This window comes from Glycine max, chromosome 10 (genome assembly GCF_000004515.6).
Source record: "Glycine max cultivar Williams 82 chromosome 10, Glycine_max_v4.0, whole genome shotgun sequence".
NCBI lineage: Eukaryota > Viridiplantae > Streptophyta > Magnoliopsida > Fabales > Fabaceae > Glycine > Glycine max.
In genome coordinates, this window is record NC_038246.2 from 32,492,407 (window position 1) to 32,511,003 (window position 18,597).

Consider the following 18,597-nt stretch of genomic DNA (forward strand, 5'->3'; position numbering starts at 1 on the left):
CTAGGATCTCTTCAAATTCTTCTACCATAGGTGATAGCTGGAAGTCCCCAAAGGTGAAGCACCTCAACGGCTGATCATAATACTGGCAAGGGAGGCAATGGCCTCTATGGAGACTTCTACCATGGCTAAGTCCCAGATTTTACAATAAGCTTTGCGAAAAGCTTGCCGCTAGAGCTGACCCATTAACTGCCCTAACTCCTTTAGACTAGTGGTCCCTAGGCTCTTGACCTTGACTTGATAGAACCTCTTTTTAAGTGAAGGCATTTGACTTGATCCCATGTTTTACTAAAGTGAAACAAAATCTAGTGCGAATCAAAACTCCGACATCTATCATGGGTGAAATTGATGAATGCATGAAGAAATGCATATGACATAGATGCAATTTATGAATACGGGAGCCCGGGAAATTGTCTCCTTCTTAGATACAACGTCTTGGGATAGCAAAGTGTCTGACGCATGTATTTAAGAAGGTGGCACGGACCCTCCGTTGGTTTGCCAAAGAGAGGGGATCAAAACAGAATCCGTGTGTGATGCATATGCGAAAGGCGCAACATGGGAATGTACATAGTATGACAATATTCACAAAATATAAGCAAAAGGGTACATGACACTTATGCATGGCAGTGTGAAAAAATGGCACGCAGCGTATCCGCTTCGTGCCCCTACTCAAGGGACCTATATGGGAGAGAGCTAAAAAGGTTTTTAGTGATAATCCCCAAGGTGGTCATATCTTTCTTGATGGTCTCTAAAGGTATCATCCTCTTCGAAGAACATATTGCAGCAGTAGGGACTACTAGCAACAATATGTTATCAAAGGGAAAAACTCTAGATAAGGGTTCACTGTAATCAAGCAAGTCGGAGACCTAGCATGATCACAGATTCACCTCCACTCCTTATGTTCCCACGAACCCGGGTATAGGGCCCTTTTTCAAATCACCGTGTGTGCAAATAGTGTTGGTGTTTGTGTGCATCAAATGAAAATATTTACCCCATGCATACTTTTTAAAACACACTAAAAGCATAAAAGAGTTATATACACAAGAACATAAGAAAAATAAAGGGAAACCAACAAAGGAGAAAGTCATGATAAAACATTGCACAAGATTAAATGGCCTAACTCTCTAAAAACAAATCCTCAGTGGAGTCGCCAACTTTCGCAACCTACCCTTCGGCGGAAGGGCGATGCGTGACTCGCGGGTGCGTGTTCCAAGAAAGGAATACGCGCGGAGTCGCCACCAACGTTTATTTGAGGAAAACGTCAGAAAAACCGGAAAAGACGTGATCTACGAACTCTAAGTGAAAGGTTCGGGAGTTGTATTTACGCACGGGGAAGGTATTAGCACCCCACACGTCCGTCACAAGGGACGGTAGCCTTTAATCAAATGTGCAAATATGACTTCAATTTATGTTATTTTCCCTTTTTTATGTTCTTATGTCTTTTTATGCCTTTTTACATTTTTATCTTTTTGTGGTCGACAAGGGTGTTTCCCTTTGCTCCTACGTATTCCTCAATTGCGATGGGAAAATCAAACCTACGTAGTTCTTTTGTGAACAAAGCGTTTTGGTTAAGTTATTTTTTATCCTTTTTTTTGCAAGATATGTTTTTATTTTAATGAAAGGTCATTTAAGGCGTTGGACCATTAGACAATTTTTCGATTCTTTTGAAAAGTGAGAAAACATTAAGGCATTGGATCATTAATGATTTCTTTATTTTTGAAAGAGGTAACAAAGTTACATATTGATTTTAGGCTTTTTAGAAATCTACACTTAACCAATAAAAGCGAAAAAGACCATTTCAAGGCGTTGGACCTTTGAAAATAGCTTTTTTAGGCGATGACAAAAGTTTGGTTTATGAATTGATTTTAGCCTTAGTTTCACTTTGGTCATTAGTCGATTCGATTTAAGAAAGAGAAATCCCAAAGAAAAACGTCCGATTGATTTTGATTTATTTTACTAAAAGATATTTTTTATTATTATATTATTATTTTACCTCTTTTTGGTTCCCAACGTGGTTACGGCATGACCGACATTCGGATTTCATTTTAACGGAAATTAACGGATGTTACAATTCAAATAATCAGTGGAAATTTATTTTATTTTTGATTAGGCGAGGAAATGACTTAAGTAAATGACTAAAGCACATCAAAAGGGGTACTGAAAGTAAATGAAATGAAATAAAAGCACGTGAAACAAATGAGAACCACTAAGGGTACATAGAATGAATTGAAAAGTTCGATTTCGTGAACTTACCGGTTGAAGATCGAAGAACGACGAAGAACGAACGAAGAACGTCGAAGAACGGTTGAAAATCTTCACGAAATCACCCACGGAAACATTACGGAAGCGCCTCGGCTTGGATTTTCTTCACGGAAACAATTTTTCTCACTAATTTTAAGTGAATCTCATATACCAGGAGGGTTGAACATTTTTCTCCTTCACTCCTCCCCCTATTTATAGGAAAATAGGGGAGAAGCTTGCCACCCAGCTCGCCTAGGCGAGCTAGGTTGCTTCCTCCAGAAGCAACCGCCTTCTGGAGGAACATCCTGGAAGGCCCAAGTGGGTCTGGTTGATATTTGAACCCCCATTTTTACTAAATATACCCCCTGCCTTTTTTGGTGATTCTTTTTCCGTAAAGTTACGGAAACTTACGAATTTTGTAACGATACTTGTTTTCTTTCCGTAATGTTGCAGAACCTTACGGATTACGTAATCATCCCTTTTTTGCCTTTCGGAACATTACGGAACTTTACGGATTGCGCACTAACACTTCCTTTTAATTTCCGGCATGTCACGGAACTTCACGGATTGTGCTACAATGCTTTTCTTTTGGCTTCCGACATGTCTCAGAACTTCAAAAATTGTCTAACGATGGGTGCCAAATACCTCGAAGTGGTCAAATGAGGGTCGCATCCCAACAACGGATGGTCTCTGGACGAAATTAGGGTATGACAAGATGGCTCTCCCAAAGATAAATTGTTTTCTTCTTTCCATTCAGAGAAGAAAATATGATATAGAGCAATCAGTCTATTGGGCTGCTAACCTTGACCATAGTATCCCACATAAAGTCATATTCAAATCTTTTCAGTTGAATCTGAAGAATATGAGGGAAATCAAAACTATAAGAAACTATATTAAAAAATGTGTAGATTATTGCATTGACAACAACTATAAGAAACTTAAAGGATTCATAACTTGGCAATTGCAAACTAAACAATTTTTGTACACCCAATATAAGAACTAAAAGTTTCAGAACTTCTACAAATGACTTATTACAAGTAGATTCCAAAATAAACAATTTCAGCAAACCTGCAAATCATATTGTTCCACATGATATTTGTTATCCCCTTCAAGACGTTCAACTTCAACATACTTGTCAAAGGAAGCATAAACATCAGGACAGCCATTCACATCAAGCTGAAGGTCTGCAAGTATATGTAAAACTAAATTAGAATCAAGTGGCAAGGTACAATTAAACACATAGCTTCAGTTTGTACATGAAAGTACCATAAAATGACTTCTTTCTAGTTGTTTTATAGTCCACATTGATGCATTCGATATAATTCATATGATTCCCTTCAAATAATTTATGTATAGTTCCCTCAACAACAGTTCCCTAAAGACAAAATGAACATAATCATCATGAATTTGAGACGGTATTCCACAAAAATGTTTTTGTACAAAAGTCCAAAGATAATCCTTTACCTTCATCTTGTCTTCAAGTTTTTCATAGAGGACTCTGTTCAGTTCTTGAACATCATGCTGCATGAAAGAATCATATGTATCCCATCCAAAAGATTTAGTGAACTCCTTTGTTGCAACACTGGTGTCACTATACTGGAGCTTGTAGAATAAAATTTGCAAAGCCAAAGGGATGCTTCTAGAGGGCATGTCATTCTCTGTTGTTGGCATGTGGTATACAGCCTGAAATATGACATCCAAGACCCAAATCCAAACTTCCTCATCACCATCCAGTAAAAAAATAAAACTTCTGAAGGAAAAATAACAATAAGAGAAACAATGCTTGACCTTTCAAAAATAAGGAATATGGTACAAAGTTTGGATTAGAGAATTCATATAAAATGTAGCTCCCTGGTTCTTAAAAGAAACAATGCATGAGCATTATTATGTTCTTCAACTCAAGTGCATAATACAGTATATACATACATGCAAGGAGTTTAACCACAGGTTGCTTCAATCTAAAGGGCAACTTAACTGAGAAATCAATAGAGACAATATCATCCTGCAATTATTTCAACATAATAACTAGAGTTCAAAAAAGCCACTTCCAATAATCAACAGTGTAGATGAGATTTAACCAACAAACCTCCATTCTCTCACATGCAAGATCAAACGCGATCTGATTCAAAGGCTTAACAATGACCAAATCATAGGTTTTCAAAATAGGGTTACCCAAATTGAGGGCTTGAGCCTGGGAAGCACTATCGACGCAGACGGTGAGACGTGTGTACTGACGGAAGGGGGTGGAGAGTGGGACATGGAGTAGGTGGTGGTGGAGGTTGGCGGAGAGGGAGAGAGAGGGAAGGACGTTGAGGAAAGAGGAGAGGATGAGGGGAGAGATGGAGCAACGGTGGTGATCGGACATGATGCCCTTGATCATGCGGTTGTAAGCGATTCCGATGTAGCCTAACTCCATGGCCTTCACTGCCAGCCCCGTACGGTTACCTTGCTCAATGGCCTTGTTGGCAGGGGAAGGTTCGGGGTAAGGGATGTTGAGGTCAAAGTAACCCTGCCCTTAAATTCCAGCAAAGAAATTAGGCAGGAGATTTTGCAAGGAGAGATTTACCAATTTGAAGTCTAGGGTTCCTCCGAGATTTACCTTCTAGAAGTTGAGGCGCCAGCTCCCTCATCTCCCGCAACGTCGCAATGAAGAAGTTGAAGCGATAAGAAGGAATGCGAGATGAGAGAGAGAGGGCCTAGTACACTGCCCGATAAAAGAGAAAGAGATAAATTAATTAAAAATACTAGACATTTAAGACGGTTTTTCGAAGACCATCTTTGTTTTGAAGCATTCCAAAATGGTTTTACAAAAACCATTTTTAAAATGTTAACAATATTTACAAAATTGTCACTGTTATACAAACAAAGACAATTTTCTTACGACCGACGTAAATATTGTGTCGTAAAAAATAGTGTTTTTAGTAGTGTAAAGAGTCGGTATTGCGCAAAACATATTCTAATAAAATGAAGAGGTATTTGACTTAACCTGTATGTTTCCACATTAAAGAGCATCTTCATCAAACCAAGAAAATGTTAATAACTTTAATAATCTTCATTTTTTTTAATGCAATAATTATCAAAACTCACAATAGATAACTTCGAGAAAAAATTGTTATTTTATTAATATTTCTACTACTAGATAAATATGGCACCTGCAAAACCTTGAGCATCTATAGGTAAGAATCTTTCTTTTCTTTTCTTTTCTTTTCTTTATGGTTGACGCTGTTTCGATGTCAATTATAGATAAAGCACAATAAAATCTACAATTTTGTTATTTTATTAATATTTAATGTAGTATTCAAATATAGTAAATTTAGCGTAGATAATAACTGTAGTATTATATTGAAATAAATATAAATTTTCATTAATATTTTTTTATCGATAATAATTAAAGACAATATTAAAAGATTTAAAATCTCCACTCAATCAATTGACCTATATTCTCGGATAAATTTTCAATAATATGATCCGCATAAACGGTTATTATATTAGACCTTGGCTTCAATTGTAATGATCAGTAATATATATATATATAATATATATATCTTTTTGGGTGAAGTACAAATGCAAATGGCATGCTGATATGCATGGCTGCGTTGATACAACCTAAATGCGTAATGGGTGTAAATGAATATACGATTTAATCAAGTTCTTATATTAATATATAGGATTACAATTTATATCATAAGTCTAATTATATAGTTAATTATTAAAATAATAAAAAAGCATTCATTTTAATAAAATTTATCATAAAAATTATTAAAATAAAATAATAATATATTTTAAGTAGTCACAAGTTATTTTTATTAATCCAAATAAATTTGGCACAATTTTTTCTCGATGTTATCTATAAAATGAAGAAAATGTTAAGACAGCAAACCAAGAATCTTAATAAAGGAAGTGATGTGAGAGAATTCACCAAGTAAATAAAAACAAATCACAATTAAAAAAAAAAAAAAAGTTTTTGAGTATATAACAAGAAAAGGAAGTTAAAACACAATGAACTCACCTGTTAATACCAAAGTTGTGTTATATATGCTTTTCCCTTCCTCAAGTATGTGGCCGGAATCCTGTAGGCCAGAAGCCTCGTGAACAGCACTATGTCCCTTCACTTAAATGGTGACCATGCTAGAAGCCTCACCAATCATTTCAACCTTGTACATATCAAATGGAAGCCTTTTCTTTCTTGCTAAGCCGTCAATCAAATAGTCCTCTCTGACTATTGGTATTTTCATCCTCCTATAGATCACTCTTCCAAGTCAGTGATATTAAAATTAATCAAATAAAGTTGAGATTGACAATTTGAGTGCATCATACCTTGCCTTCCGCACCTCAGCTTCATAATTGAGTGATCCACCAACCACCAAGCATTTAGTATCTACAAATAAACAAGTCATGTAAAACATTACAAAAATTGTACACAGGAGACAAAAAAAATGGAATTTTAATTTTCATAAATTGGTAACTGCAGCATATACCTTTATTTACTTTTGCATGAAACATCCCACATATGCCATCAATTTTGCATTTCCATTCCGTCTGTAAAATGTTGGACATTTTAGTGTAATTGATCTCTTTATTATGTTAAAATAAGAGTGCACGCTTGTTTTAATGTAATAACGAGATGTTCGGTTTAGGCAAAAGGTTGGAAGTTACATGGAAGTTACTAACTTCCATCAACGGTTGGAAGTTACATGGAAGTTACTAAAACTTCCATTAACGGCAATTTTTTAAAAATAAATAACTTCCATCAACCGCCAAAAACCACCTGTTCTTTGATTATAAATAATCATCCTGGTTCAGAAAGCATAACATGTGAAAAACTCACAAGACCAAAACAAAACTCTTGAATTATAATCTTCTGATTTTATCCGATTGAACAATTTTGGTTGAACCCCGAAATTTGATTCAATCTGAAAGTGTTTATACACGACTTCAGATTTATCCAGGATTATCTCGATTTTCAAAATTAACCAACAAAAGATTGAATCAAATCTTTCGAGATGACGAACGATAGTTCGAAGATGACAAGCAAGTTTGCGAAGTTGGACAAGTTTGAAGGGCAGGATTTCAGAAGATGGCAGAAGAAGATGCACTTTCTCTTGACAACATTGAATGTGGTGTATGTGCTGAGTACACCGATGCCGATGTATATGGAAGGCGAAACTCTGGATCAAACAAGGAAGCGTTCGAAATGGGAGAACGACGATTACATTTGTCGTGGACACATTCTGAACGGTATGTCTGACTCTCTCTTTGATATTTATCAAAATGTTGAGTCTGCTAAGGAATTATGGGACTCTCTTGAATCCAAGTATATGGCAGAAGATGCCTCAAGTAACAAATTCTTAGTTAGTAATTTATTTAATTACAAAATGATTGATTCGAGGCCTGTTATGGAGCAATATAATGAACTGCTGCGGATTTTGGGTCAGTTTACTCAACATGATTTGAAAATGGATGAATCCATTGCAGTTTCATCTATAATTGATAAATTGCCTTCTTCTTGGAAAGACTTCAAGCATACCTTGAAACATATGAAGGAAGAGTTGACTCTGGTTCAACTCGGCAGTCATTTCATGATTGAGGAGTCGCTGAGGGCTCAGGAAATTGACAAAGTCAATAATAAAACCGTAGCAGGTTCCTCTTCCGTTAATATGGTAGAGGAAAGTGGAATAGTTAAGCAAAATTACAATGCTAAAGGTAACAAACGAAAATTTCAAGGAAATAAGAACAAAGGTCCAAACAAACAGACAAAATTGTCATGTTGGAAGTGTGGGAAACCTGGTCATTTAAAGAGGGATTGCCGGGTGTTCAAAGGAAAGAACAAGGCTGGTCCAAGTGGGTCTAATGATCCTGAAAAGCAACAAGGTCAGATTGTAGTGAATAATTTTAATTCGAATACGAATTCGAATTATGTATCACTAATATCTGATGCATTCTATGTGCAGGATGATGACGTTGCTTGGTGGTTTGATTCGGGAGCAACAAGCCATGTGTGCAAAGATCGTCGTTGGTTCAAGGAATTTAGACCAATCGATGATGGCTCTATTGTGAAGATGGGCAATGTTGCAACTGAACCAATCCTAGGATTAGGTTGTGTTAATTTAGTTTTTACTTCCGGAAAAAGTTTGTATTTGGATAATGTCTTATTTGTACCTGGTATTCGTAAGAACTTATTGTCTGGTATGGTTTTAAATAATTGTGGTTTCAAGCAAGTACTTGAAAGTGACAAGTACATCTTGTCAAGACATGGTTCGTTTGTTGGATTTGGTTATCGTTGTAATGGAATGTTTAAATTAAACATTGATGTTCCTTTTGTTCATGAATCTGTTTGTATGGCCTCGTGTAGTTCTATAACTAATATGACAAAATCAGAAATTTGGCATGCTAGATTAGGACATGTTCATTACAAAAGATTAAAAGATATGTCAAAAACAAGTATGATTCCTCCTTTTGATATGAACATTGAAAAATGCAAAACTTGCATGTTGACCAAGATCACTAGGAAACCTTTTAAGGATGTTAAAAGTGAGACTAAAGTCTTAGACCTTATTCATAGTGATTTGTGTGATTTGCATGCTACTCCATCATTAGGTCATAAAAAATATCTTGTTACTTTTATTGATGATGCATCAAGGTATTGTTATGTATATTTATTAAATACAAAAGATGAAGCTCTTGATAAATTTAAAATTTATAAGAAAGAGGTAGAACTTCATCAAAATGGGCTAATCAAAACTCTTCGTACGGATAGGGGAGGTGAGTATTATGATCCGGTTTATTTTCAATCTACTGGAATAATACATCAAACTACAGCTCCCTATACACCACAACAGAATGGTGTAGCCGAAAGGAAGAATAGAACCTTGAAAGAAATGGTGAATTCCATGTTATCCTATTCGGGTTTAAGTGAAGGATTTTGGGGTGAGGCTATGTTGACAGCCTGTTACTTGTTGAACCGAATTCCTAACAAAAGGAATAAGGTTACCCCATATGAACTTTGGCACAAAAAGACACCAAATTTGAGTTATCTCAAAATTTGGGGATGTAGGGCTGTAGTCAGGCTTACAGAACCTAAAAGGAAAACCATAGGTGAAAGAGGTATAGATTGCATATTTATTGGATATGCTGAACATTCTAAAGTATATAGATTCTATGTGCTAGAATCTAATGATTCTGTTGCTGTGAACTCGGTTATAGAGTCACGGGATGCTATCTTTGATGAACAAAGGTTTACATCTATACCTAGGCCAAAGGACATGAATTCCATGTCGAAAGTCTCAGTTAATATTGAGGATATACTTTTAACTAGTACTGAAACTAGAAAGAGTACGAGAGTAAGAAAAGCTAAGTCATTTGGTGATGACTTTCAACTCTATTTGGTTGAAGGGTCAAGGAATGATATTGAATTTCAATATCAATATTGCCTTAATGTTGAGGAAGACCCAAAGACTTTTAGTGAAGCAATGGCTTCAAGGGATGCTGTATTCTGGAAAGAAGCAATCCAAAGTGAGATGGATTCCATCATGCAAAATAATACATGGAAATTGGTTGACTTACCTCCTGGATGTAAGCCATTAGGATGTAAGATGATCTTTAGGAGAAAGATGAAAGTGGATGGTACTGTTGACAAGTACAAAGCCAGATTGGTTATCCAAGGCTTTAGGCAAAAGGAGGGTATTGATTTTTTCGATACATATGCTCCTGTTGCTAGGATATCCACTATTAGACTGTTGTTAGCACTTGCTGCTATCCACAATCTGATGATTCACCAAATGGATGTGAAAACTGCATTCTTAAATGGTGAATTGGATGAAGAGATATACATGAAACAACCTGAAGGGTTTGTTATGCCAGGAAATGAAAATAAGGTGTGTAAACTGATGAAATCTCTTTATGGCTTGAAACAAGCGCCTAAGCAATGGCATCAAAAATTTGATGAGGTTGTGTTGTCTAGTGGTTTTGTTATAAACCAAGCAGATAAATGTCTATACAGCAAGTTTGATACTCATGGCAAAGGAGTTATCATTTGTCTGTATGTAGACGACATGTTGATCTTTGGTACCGACCAAGATCAAGTTGATGAAACTAAGGCATTTTTGTCTTCTAAGTTTGATATGAAAGATATGGGGGAGGCGGATGTGATCTTAGGAATAAAGATCAAACGTGGAAACAATGGTATTTCCATCTCTCAATCACATTATATTGAGAAGATATTGGAGAAATTTAATTTTAAAGATTGTTCTCCAGTAAGTACTCCCATTGATCCTAACCTGAAGCTATTACCTAATAAAGGTGTAGCAGTGTCTCAACTTGAATACTCAAGGGCGATAGGATCACTCATGTATGCAATGATTAGTACTAGGCCTGATATAGCTTATGCTGTTGCTAAACTCAGTAGGTTTACAAGTAATCCTAGTTCTCATCATTGGCAAGCTATGAATAGAGTATTCAAGTAATTAAAGGGAACCATTGACTATGGTTTGACATATACTGGATTTCCTTTGGTTATTGAAGGTTACTCTGATGCAAGTTGGATAACCAATATGGAGGATTATTCATCCACAAGTGGTTGGGTATTCCTCCTTGGAGGAGGTGCTATCTCTTGGGCATCCAAGAAACAGACCTGCATTACAAATTCAACAATGGAATCTGAATTTGTAGCTTTAGCAGCAGCTGGTAAAGAAGCTGAGTGGCTAAGAAATCTGATCTATGAGATTCCATTGTGGCCCAAACCTATACCTCCCATGTCTATCAGGTGTGATAGTCAGGCAACTTTGGCTAAGGCATATAGTCAAGTGTATAATGGGAAGTCTAGACACTTGGGTGTTAGACACAACATGGTTCGGGAGTTAATCATGCATGGTGTGATATCAGTGGAGTTTGTGAGAACTCAGCATAATTTGGCCGATCATTTAACCAAAGGGTTAAGTAGAGATCTCGTGAAAAGGTCGGCTGTGGGATTAGGATTAAAGTCCATCTGAAATCTCTTATGTTAAGATACCCAATTCCCATCTAATATGACATTAGGTGTTGAATTCAATGTGGAAAGCTTAACATGTAGAGATTGGAACACATCATCGAAAGTATCCCAAAAGGAATGTGTTCGGTTCTGCAAGTTAAGGAGGTTGAAGTATAACTTCTCAATGGTTCTTTTGAAAAATTGCATTTGCAGGTGCAAGAAGGAAAAGGACTACCTATATAAGCATGAAGTTTAGCCGCTTCAAGAAGCTGGGACTTGGCTTTGATATGCTTATGAAGGATAGGGACACAGGCTAGTAAAACTAGTGTCGAGCAAGAGTAATGTTATAAACTATTGTGCAGATTATCTTCATGTATTCATTATGAATAGAAAGGGTTCAATCCTTAGTGACACCCTGATATTCGAATATTTGAAACGTGTAATTTGCTAAGATGAAATTCAATCGTCACGATATTTCATCTATGCAGTAGTTTGTGGTATGTTATGACTTTGGTGATTTGATCGGTAATTACACTAAAATGAGGGAGGTTTGTTGGACATTTTAGTGTAATTGATCTCTTTATTATGTTAAAATAAGAGTGCACGCTTGTTTTAATGTAATAACGAGATGTTCGGTTTAGGCAAAAGGTTGGAAGTTACATGGAAGTTACTAACTTCCATCAACGGTTGGAAGTTACATGGAAGTTACTAAAACTTCCATTAACGGCAATTTTTTAAAAATAAATAACTTCCATCAACCGCCAAAAACCACCTGTTCTTTGATTATAAATAATCATCCTGGTTCAGAAAGCATAACATGTGAAAAACTCACAAGACCAAAACAAAACTCTTGAATTATAATCTTCTGATTTTATCCGATTGAACAATTTTGGTTGAACCCCGAAATTTGATTCAATCTGAAAGTGTTTATACACGACTTCAGATTTATCCAGGATTATCTCGATTTTCAAAATTAACCAACATAAAATCACCTCATAGAAGATGAGTACAAAATACTAGAAATCCAAATCAAACATGACTATTATGAAGAGCATCGATGGAAGTATAATGCTAAAACAGAGTTAAATATTAGTTGCAAACACAAATTTCTCCCTAAAGAAATTCTAGAGAAGTCTCTGTTGGGGATGAATAAAATAATCCTACATTCTTATGTACACATAAAGTTAGCATACCGAGAATGATTCCTTGTGCTTTTCTATAGTAAGAACTGTTTAGAGTCTTGAACCTTTGGTGTCCAGCTGCAATTGATGTAATGTTATTTTAAGTCAATATACCACTTAAATTAGTCATTTTGGTCAACGAATAACCACAACACCATCAGAGACATTTTATTGTATCTATTTGAATCACATGCTGCTGGGATTGAATCATTGAACAAAAGGTCTAATTTTAATTAAGAACTGAAAGCACAAGATTTTGACTCTATATTACCAGTATCCCAAATCATCAATTTCAATCTCTTGCCACCGATTGTGAGCTTTTTTTATCTTAAAATCAACACCTACATATCATAGAAATGACATCAGATCATATCAAAACTCAAGTCAGACAAACAGCATAGACAATACAAGAGGAACATAAATTCAATTGTTGGTTAGTTCTAGTGGCATAAAAGAACCATAACAAAAGACCAGTTAAATCCTACACAAGTCCTAGGCAGACTCAATAACCAAAGACCAAGACATTCAATCATGAAACCAAAGTAAAACATAGAAGAACTTGGATGAGCCTGAAATGTAAAACAACTTTTAAACTGGTCTACACATAATAGTGGGTAGAATATTGAGAATTAGTTCTACACATCAGGGTCTAATTTTTTTATTTTATTTTTTTTAACTCTTAACTATGGTAATGTAGTAACTTCTCTCAATTCAGGTTGCCTTGCTAGACTATGGACAAGTGAAGGATCTCCCAGATCAGTTGAGGCTTGCCTATGCTAATCTAGTTCTTGCGATTGCTAATGGTGACCCATTAAGAGCTGCAGAGAGCTATAGGTACTGAAACATGCATTTAATTCTTATCTATATAATGCTATCTTGTTTGTTGAAAATAAGAACATAAATAGATATCTTTGCTAATACCAAGTTACAAACTGAACTAGCAGTGCTACTGGGAGTAGATAATGAAAGCAAGGATTAATTGATGCAGAATATAATATGACTTTGGTTACAAATAGATTCCAGAGTTAAGGAGAGAAAAAGAAGACTAGAGAGGAGAAAAACAATTAAGGGAATATTGGAAAAAATGAAAAATCTATTTTGCTTATTTCTTCATTTTTTTTTCAAGGGTGGATTCTCCCATAATTTCTCACTTTGTTGTGGAGCCAAATCCTACAAAATGTGACTTGAATCTCAATTTGTCTGGACTAAAATTGAATCCTCAAACGCTGAATGTATATGAAATATAGTAAACATTAATCACAAAGTGCCCATATACCTTGGTATCCTTTCCTAAAGTTCTTTTTTTCTTATTTTATCTTTCACTAGTAAGCTTTTTTATTGTTTTAAAAATTAAACTAATTGATAAAGTGGATATCAATGGGGTGCCTATCTTCATGAGCTAAGGTAGTGTATAATACTAGCCTCTGAAAGAAATAGATGAAAAAGGTGCACAAAATTAAAAATATCTGATAGCTCCAAAGGAAAATCTTTCATTACATCATCATATGCAGCATCCTTACTTTCAGACCTACATTATCCAAACCATGCAGGGGATGCTTCCAATGAGAGGCTAATAAAAATAACAAAAACTTTATATGAACATAGTTGCTTTTTTAAGTTTCTGAGCTTCAGTTTCCAATACATGATCAGCTACCCAAACTTGTAAAAATATATCAAATCCCCAATTTTAACTAACTTAATCTTCAAAGCATTCCATATGGACCCAAGAGTTATAAAAACCCAAAATTTATAGAACTGAAAAATGTTTTGAAGACAACGTGCATGTCCAACAAGCTTCATACTCATAAGCTATAATACACAAACAATAATATACATTCAAAGGAACAATTACCAAACGACCTCAGTGAGTGACGACGTGAGTGAGACCTTGACGGAGGAGAACTTTGACCGACCTTGAGGGAGAGACTTACGATATCGCACGCCGGAGCAGAGTGAATAAGTGCGCGAGGGAGGGTAGAGTGGTGAGGAACTTGGAGAGAGGTCGAGGGAGAATGAGAACGAAGAACAACTGTAGAGAGGTAGGGCAGAGTGGTGGGGAACTTGGAGAAAGGTTGAGGGAGAATGAGAACAAAGAACAGTTGTAGAGAGGTATGTAGGGCACTTTAATTTTGGGAATGAGAATGAAAATGGTTTTTAAGTAAAACTCGTCGTAATTCTCATTCCATAAAATTACAGGATTGCCACCAACATACATTCTAAGACGGTTTTTAATAACCGCCTTAGAATGTGAGTCATAAAAAACATATTTCCTTTCACTTACAAAATTGTCACCGCGATACTTTCTAAGACAGTTCCATAGAGAATCGCCTTAGAAACAGTGTCATAAAAAATAACATTTGTAGTAGTGATTCCCTCCATTGCATGCTTATCATTTCCATCCTACATCATCATTTTGTCAACAAACACAATTTCCAGTATGAATATCTCACTCTAACGATGGTTAACTTCACCAGCCAAAACCATTCAATAGGTATTTCTCTTCCAACACCATTGCAAGCCTGTTCTCAATCTTTTCTTTTTCCCCAACCCTTCACAATACTCAGATTCCCTCATCCAATTTTTTCCACAGTCTCCAAATTCCTCGTACCCCAAATCCTTACCATTAACTTGTTCCCCTCCTCAAAACCCCAACACCATGGAAGACACCATACAAACCCTTATAGCAAGACTAAGAACCTTACAAATCCCAACACCATGGAAAACACCATACAAACCCTTATAGAAAGACTGAGAGCCTTACAAACCCTAACTGATGTTCCCGACCCTTTTTCCCTCCTCTCAAAACTAAAAGCCACCACCCAATTTGCAATACCCAAATTCCCTTCATTCACAATTATACACTGGTCCAAAAATCCAAACCTAACCTCAAATTTGAACAACTTCTGTCACACAAACAGTTATAAAAACAATTCAAAATCCCCTGCCTCCATCACCAGAGCATTTGTAGCATAATCGAGATCATCGAAGCCATGATATTCAACATCGGTGTCATCATCCTTCTCCTCTAACGCTTCCACATTGTCCTTAGCAACTACCATAGACCCATTCGTGTCACTGTCACTGCCTTCTACATGCTTATCCGCATTGTCATCATTATTCTCCCCACGGTTGTCCAAGACACTGCCAGGGTCAATTTTGGAAGTTCCTCGTCTTCATGAAGATCACACTTCCCCTATGTGCACCTTTTGAGCTAGTGCAACCCCGAAGCTCAATCCTCTTATCGTGCGTGTATGAGAATCAACCATGGATGTCACTGCATTTATTGTCGTCATCGTCTGTGTCGTTGTCATCTTGTCAAAGCCAACCCATGACGCCAACAAGATTGTTTATGCATTATTTCTTGTGTTTGTGGGAGTCACATCTATCATTGATTTCCTTGTGCTCGAATGCACTTTTGCCGAGCATGTAGAGGAAACCACCATGGTCGCGACCGCAATCTTTGTCGTCATCGGGTCATTCCATCTCCACAAAGTCCCCCTCAACTCATTCATATTTGTTCCGATTTGCACAAAAATGTTTTTTTATGTTGGGTTGGCTTTGTAAAAGTGACGCCTAGTACCCCTATAGCATTCTCCACTATTCCAAATTGGTGTATCTATTCTCACCATTGGTTTTCAAATTAATTTCAATCTCCATTGTCCAATATTTTCCCAAAACTTTCCAAACCTCTACAACCAGACACATGTCTTGCCTTATGCCTCTTCACCTACTATTTTGTTTCCATCTGGTTCCAAATCCACACTTATAGCACCTTTCACACCCCTCATGACCCCTTAACTCCTCAACTTTTTGGATGTTACCCCTCATAACTACTTGCAATTTAATTTTAACTCTTTCTTATTTTTCAATGTCCATCCCAAGCATAATTTTAGGAGAGGAACTTTGTAAAACTCAATGATAAAATAATTTTAAACTTAACATTGGAATCCGTGCCTCTAGACAAAGTTACCTTATGATTATTTATTTTGGAACTCTTGATTTAATTGCTATACTATTGTTGAGATAAATTGCAAAATTTAATGATTGATGCATGCTTTGGAATTGTGGTGATCTTCTACTGATAGAATTTCTAAGATACATGTATATTATTTTATTATTATGAAATGGTAAGACCGGCAAAGTGTGAGCTTTGACAAATTATATATGTGGCATGCAAATTTACTTTCTGCTATGTGTGTGTGTGTGTGTGTGTGTGTGTGTGTGTGTGTGTGTGGTGTGTGTGTGTGTGTGTGTGTGTGTGTGTGTGTGTGTGTGTGTGTGTGTGTGTGTGTGTGTGTGTGTGTGTGTGTGTGTGTGTGTGTGCATTATGGTTTGGGTCCTGGGTTGTCCGACCCTCAGCCAATTGTTTGTTATGATTATTAGATGGATGAAATCATAGTCATTATGTTGTTCGATTATTTGTGTGATAAGTGATTTCTATCGCTTAAGGGGGCACAATTGGTTCTTTGAGAGTAGTACATAGGCTTGAGCCTCATCTCTCTTGCTTGTTTGTTTGAACGTACACGTTTGTTGATGTATGTGGCATGGGGGCTTTGCACACGATGCAGTGATAGAAGTAAAGAGGATTAAAGGGAGAGAGTAAGGAACCAATGGTTCTATTTTCTTCTGTGAGATTACATTGAGGAAGTGGATGATGGATAGAGATACATTTGGTTATAATGGGCAGAGAGGTTCAAAGAACCTGGTGGAATTAGCGAGTGGTGACCATCCAACATTTGGTGCACTCATTTGGCGCAAGTAACTCACAAGCCTCACTTTACTACTCCTGACGGGCTACGAGACTGTGCTTTTTGAGTCGAGAGCTTGAGGATCAGTGTACGTTGTATATGTATGTGGCGATCACTCCATACTGCCATCCACATCAATGTATAAGACCATTAAGACCTGGGAGGATTGGAGGTAAAGGTTGGGCCCTAATAGGTGACAAGTGTATTAGTGTCACGCTTAGGATCTTGAGAAAGTTGGTTGCTTAGAAAAATCACACTTAGTGGTTAATTAGGTTATATGTTTGCTTTATTAGATTATTGTATGCTTGTGGCTTTTGAGGAGCGGAGGACTCACCCATACAACCAATAACTTTTAGTTACTGACGATGCCAAGGACATTGAGGTATTTGTGGGCTTGGCATAGCTCGTAGAGAGAGTAGGCATGGTTTATGCAGTATTGCGAACTACGTGTTACACCTGTCATACCCGAGTCCACTTCATGCCAACAAAAACTTCGGATGCAGTGCTTGTTATCGTAGACCACACGTTACCTGCCATAACCCATGGGGATCTACATCTCTCTCAAAGCTCAACTATTATGAGGACTTTCATGTGTATCTTGGACTAGAAGAGCTTCGCTATGATCAGGAATTCTTGTGGACTTTAGTGGAGTATGATGGATAGGGCAACATTCTCATATATAACGTGGAGCTACTATACCCAATTGAAGTTACAAAGGATTGAGGAGACCATTCAGACATGTCATCTGAGGAGATTAAGGAATACATGAAACTTCTGTGGCAATTAAAGTTGGCATTCAAGGAGGATAATGATGACCTTTCTGAGGATACGTCTTAGATAGTTTAGTACTTCTAGCATGGTAGTGTTTTGCTCTGGTGCTAGTTTCTTTTATTGATTTTGATGTATTTTATGAAATATTTTCTCCATGGGCATGTATTTTGTTGTATCGAGGATGTAAAATTTATTTTGCTTACTTTCAAACTGTTATGGGTTGTATCCATCTTATTTCTCCTGTAACAATACTAATGTTATTTAATTATGTATGAAGACTAAGTTATTCTATATCCACGTTTATTTTAATTCAATGTAAAGGTTTATTGTTTTTTGATTGATGCATTTGTTTTTAAAAAATATAAGAGGTTTTACTAATTGTAATTAGTAGTTAAAAATTATGGCGTGTATTTCTAAAATAAATTAAATAAAAGTTTTTTTAAGTAATATTTTCAGTCTAAAATTTGAGGTGTTACAATGAAGATATTAGTTTTAATTATTTGATATTTTTGAAGTTTGAAATAATTGAAACGTACTAGAAGAGAAGGTGAATAATGTGTATATGTAAACTTAAAACCTTTTTCTCAAAGATAGTAGTTTACTTAACACAAATTTCACAAAGGACTTAGAAAACAAGATCTACAAAAGATCATCCAGCGTTGAAAATAACAATTTCATAGAAATTGAGTTTTGA

The 18,597-nt window shown here is 36.3% G+C and overlaps 1 protein-coding gene across 3 annotated transcripts; it reads right to left on the reverse strand.

Annotated features, from left to right (window-relative positions):
- Positions 1–3,228: 3,228 nt before the first annotated feature.
- LOC121172931 (ubiquitin C-terminal hydrolase 13-like) lies at positions 3,229–4,962 on the reverse strand. Of its 3 annotated transcripts, none has more exons than XM_041006106.1 (5): positions 4,838–4,962; positions 4,325–4,747; positions 3,703–3,921; positions 3,505–3,613; positions 3,229–3,422 (listed from the first exon to the last, which is right to left on the reverse strand). In XM_041006106.1, the coding sequence occupies exons 2-5, from the start codon at positions 4,652–4,654 to the stop codon at positions 3,298–3,300; spliced, it is 783 nt and encodes a 260-aa protein (XP_040862040.1). In that variant the 5' UTR covers positions 4,655–4,747; positions 4,838–4,962; the 3' UTR covers positions 3,229–3,297. The 3 variants fall into 3 exon arrangements, with proteins under 3 accessions (XP_040862040.1, XP_040862039.1, XP_040862041.1); XM_041006105.1 differs by having other exon boundaries at positions 4,325–4,752; positions 4,838–4,943; XM_041006107.1 differs by lacking the exon at positions 3,505–3,613 and having other exon boundaries at positions 3,306–3,422; positions 4,325–4,752; positions 4,838–4,943.
- Positions 4,963–18,597: the final 13,635 nt, after the last annotated feature.

Bases quoted from the DNA above. Each gene is read 5' to 3' on its own strand.
- LOC121172931 (XM_041006105.1), bottom strand. From the start codon at position 4,868: ATGAGGGAGCTGGCGCCTCAACTTCTAGAAG. The intron at 3,614-3,702 runs GTAAAGGATTAT...TTTTGTCTTTAG, and splicing joins AACTTGAAGACAAGATGAAG to GGAACTGTTGTTGAGGGAAC. The intron at 3,423-3,504 runs GTACTTTCATGT...ATATACTTGCAG, and splicing joins TAGAAAGAAGTCATTTTATG to ACCTTCAGCTTGATGTGAAT.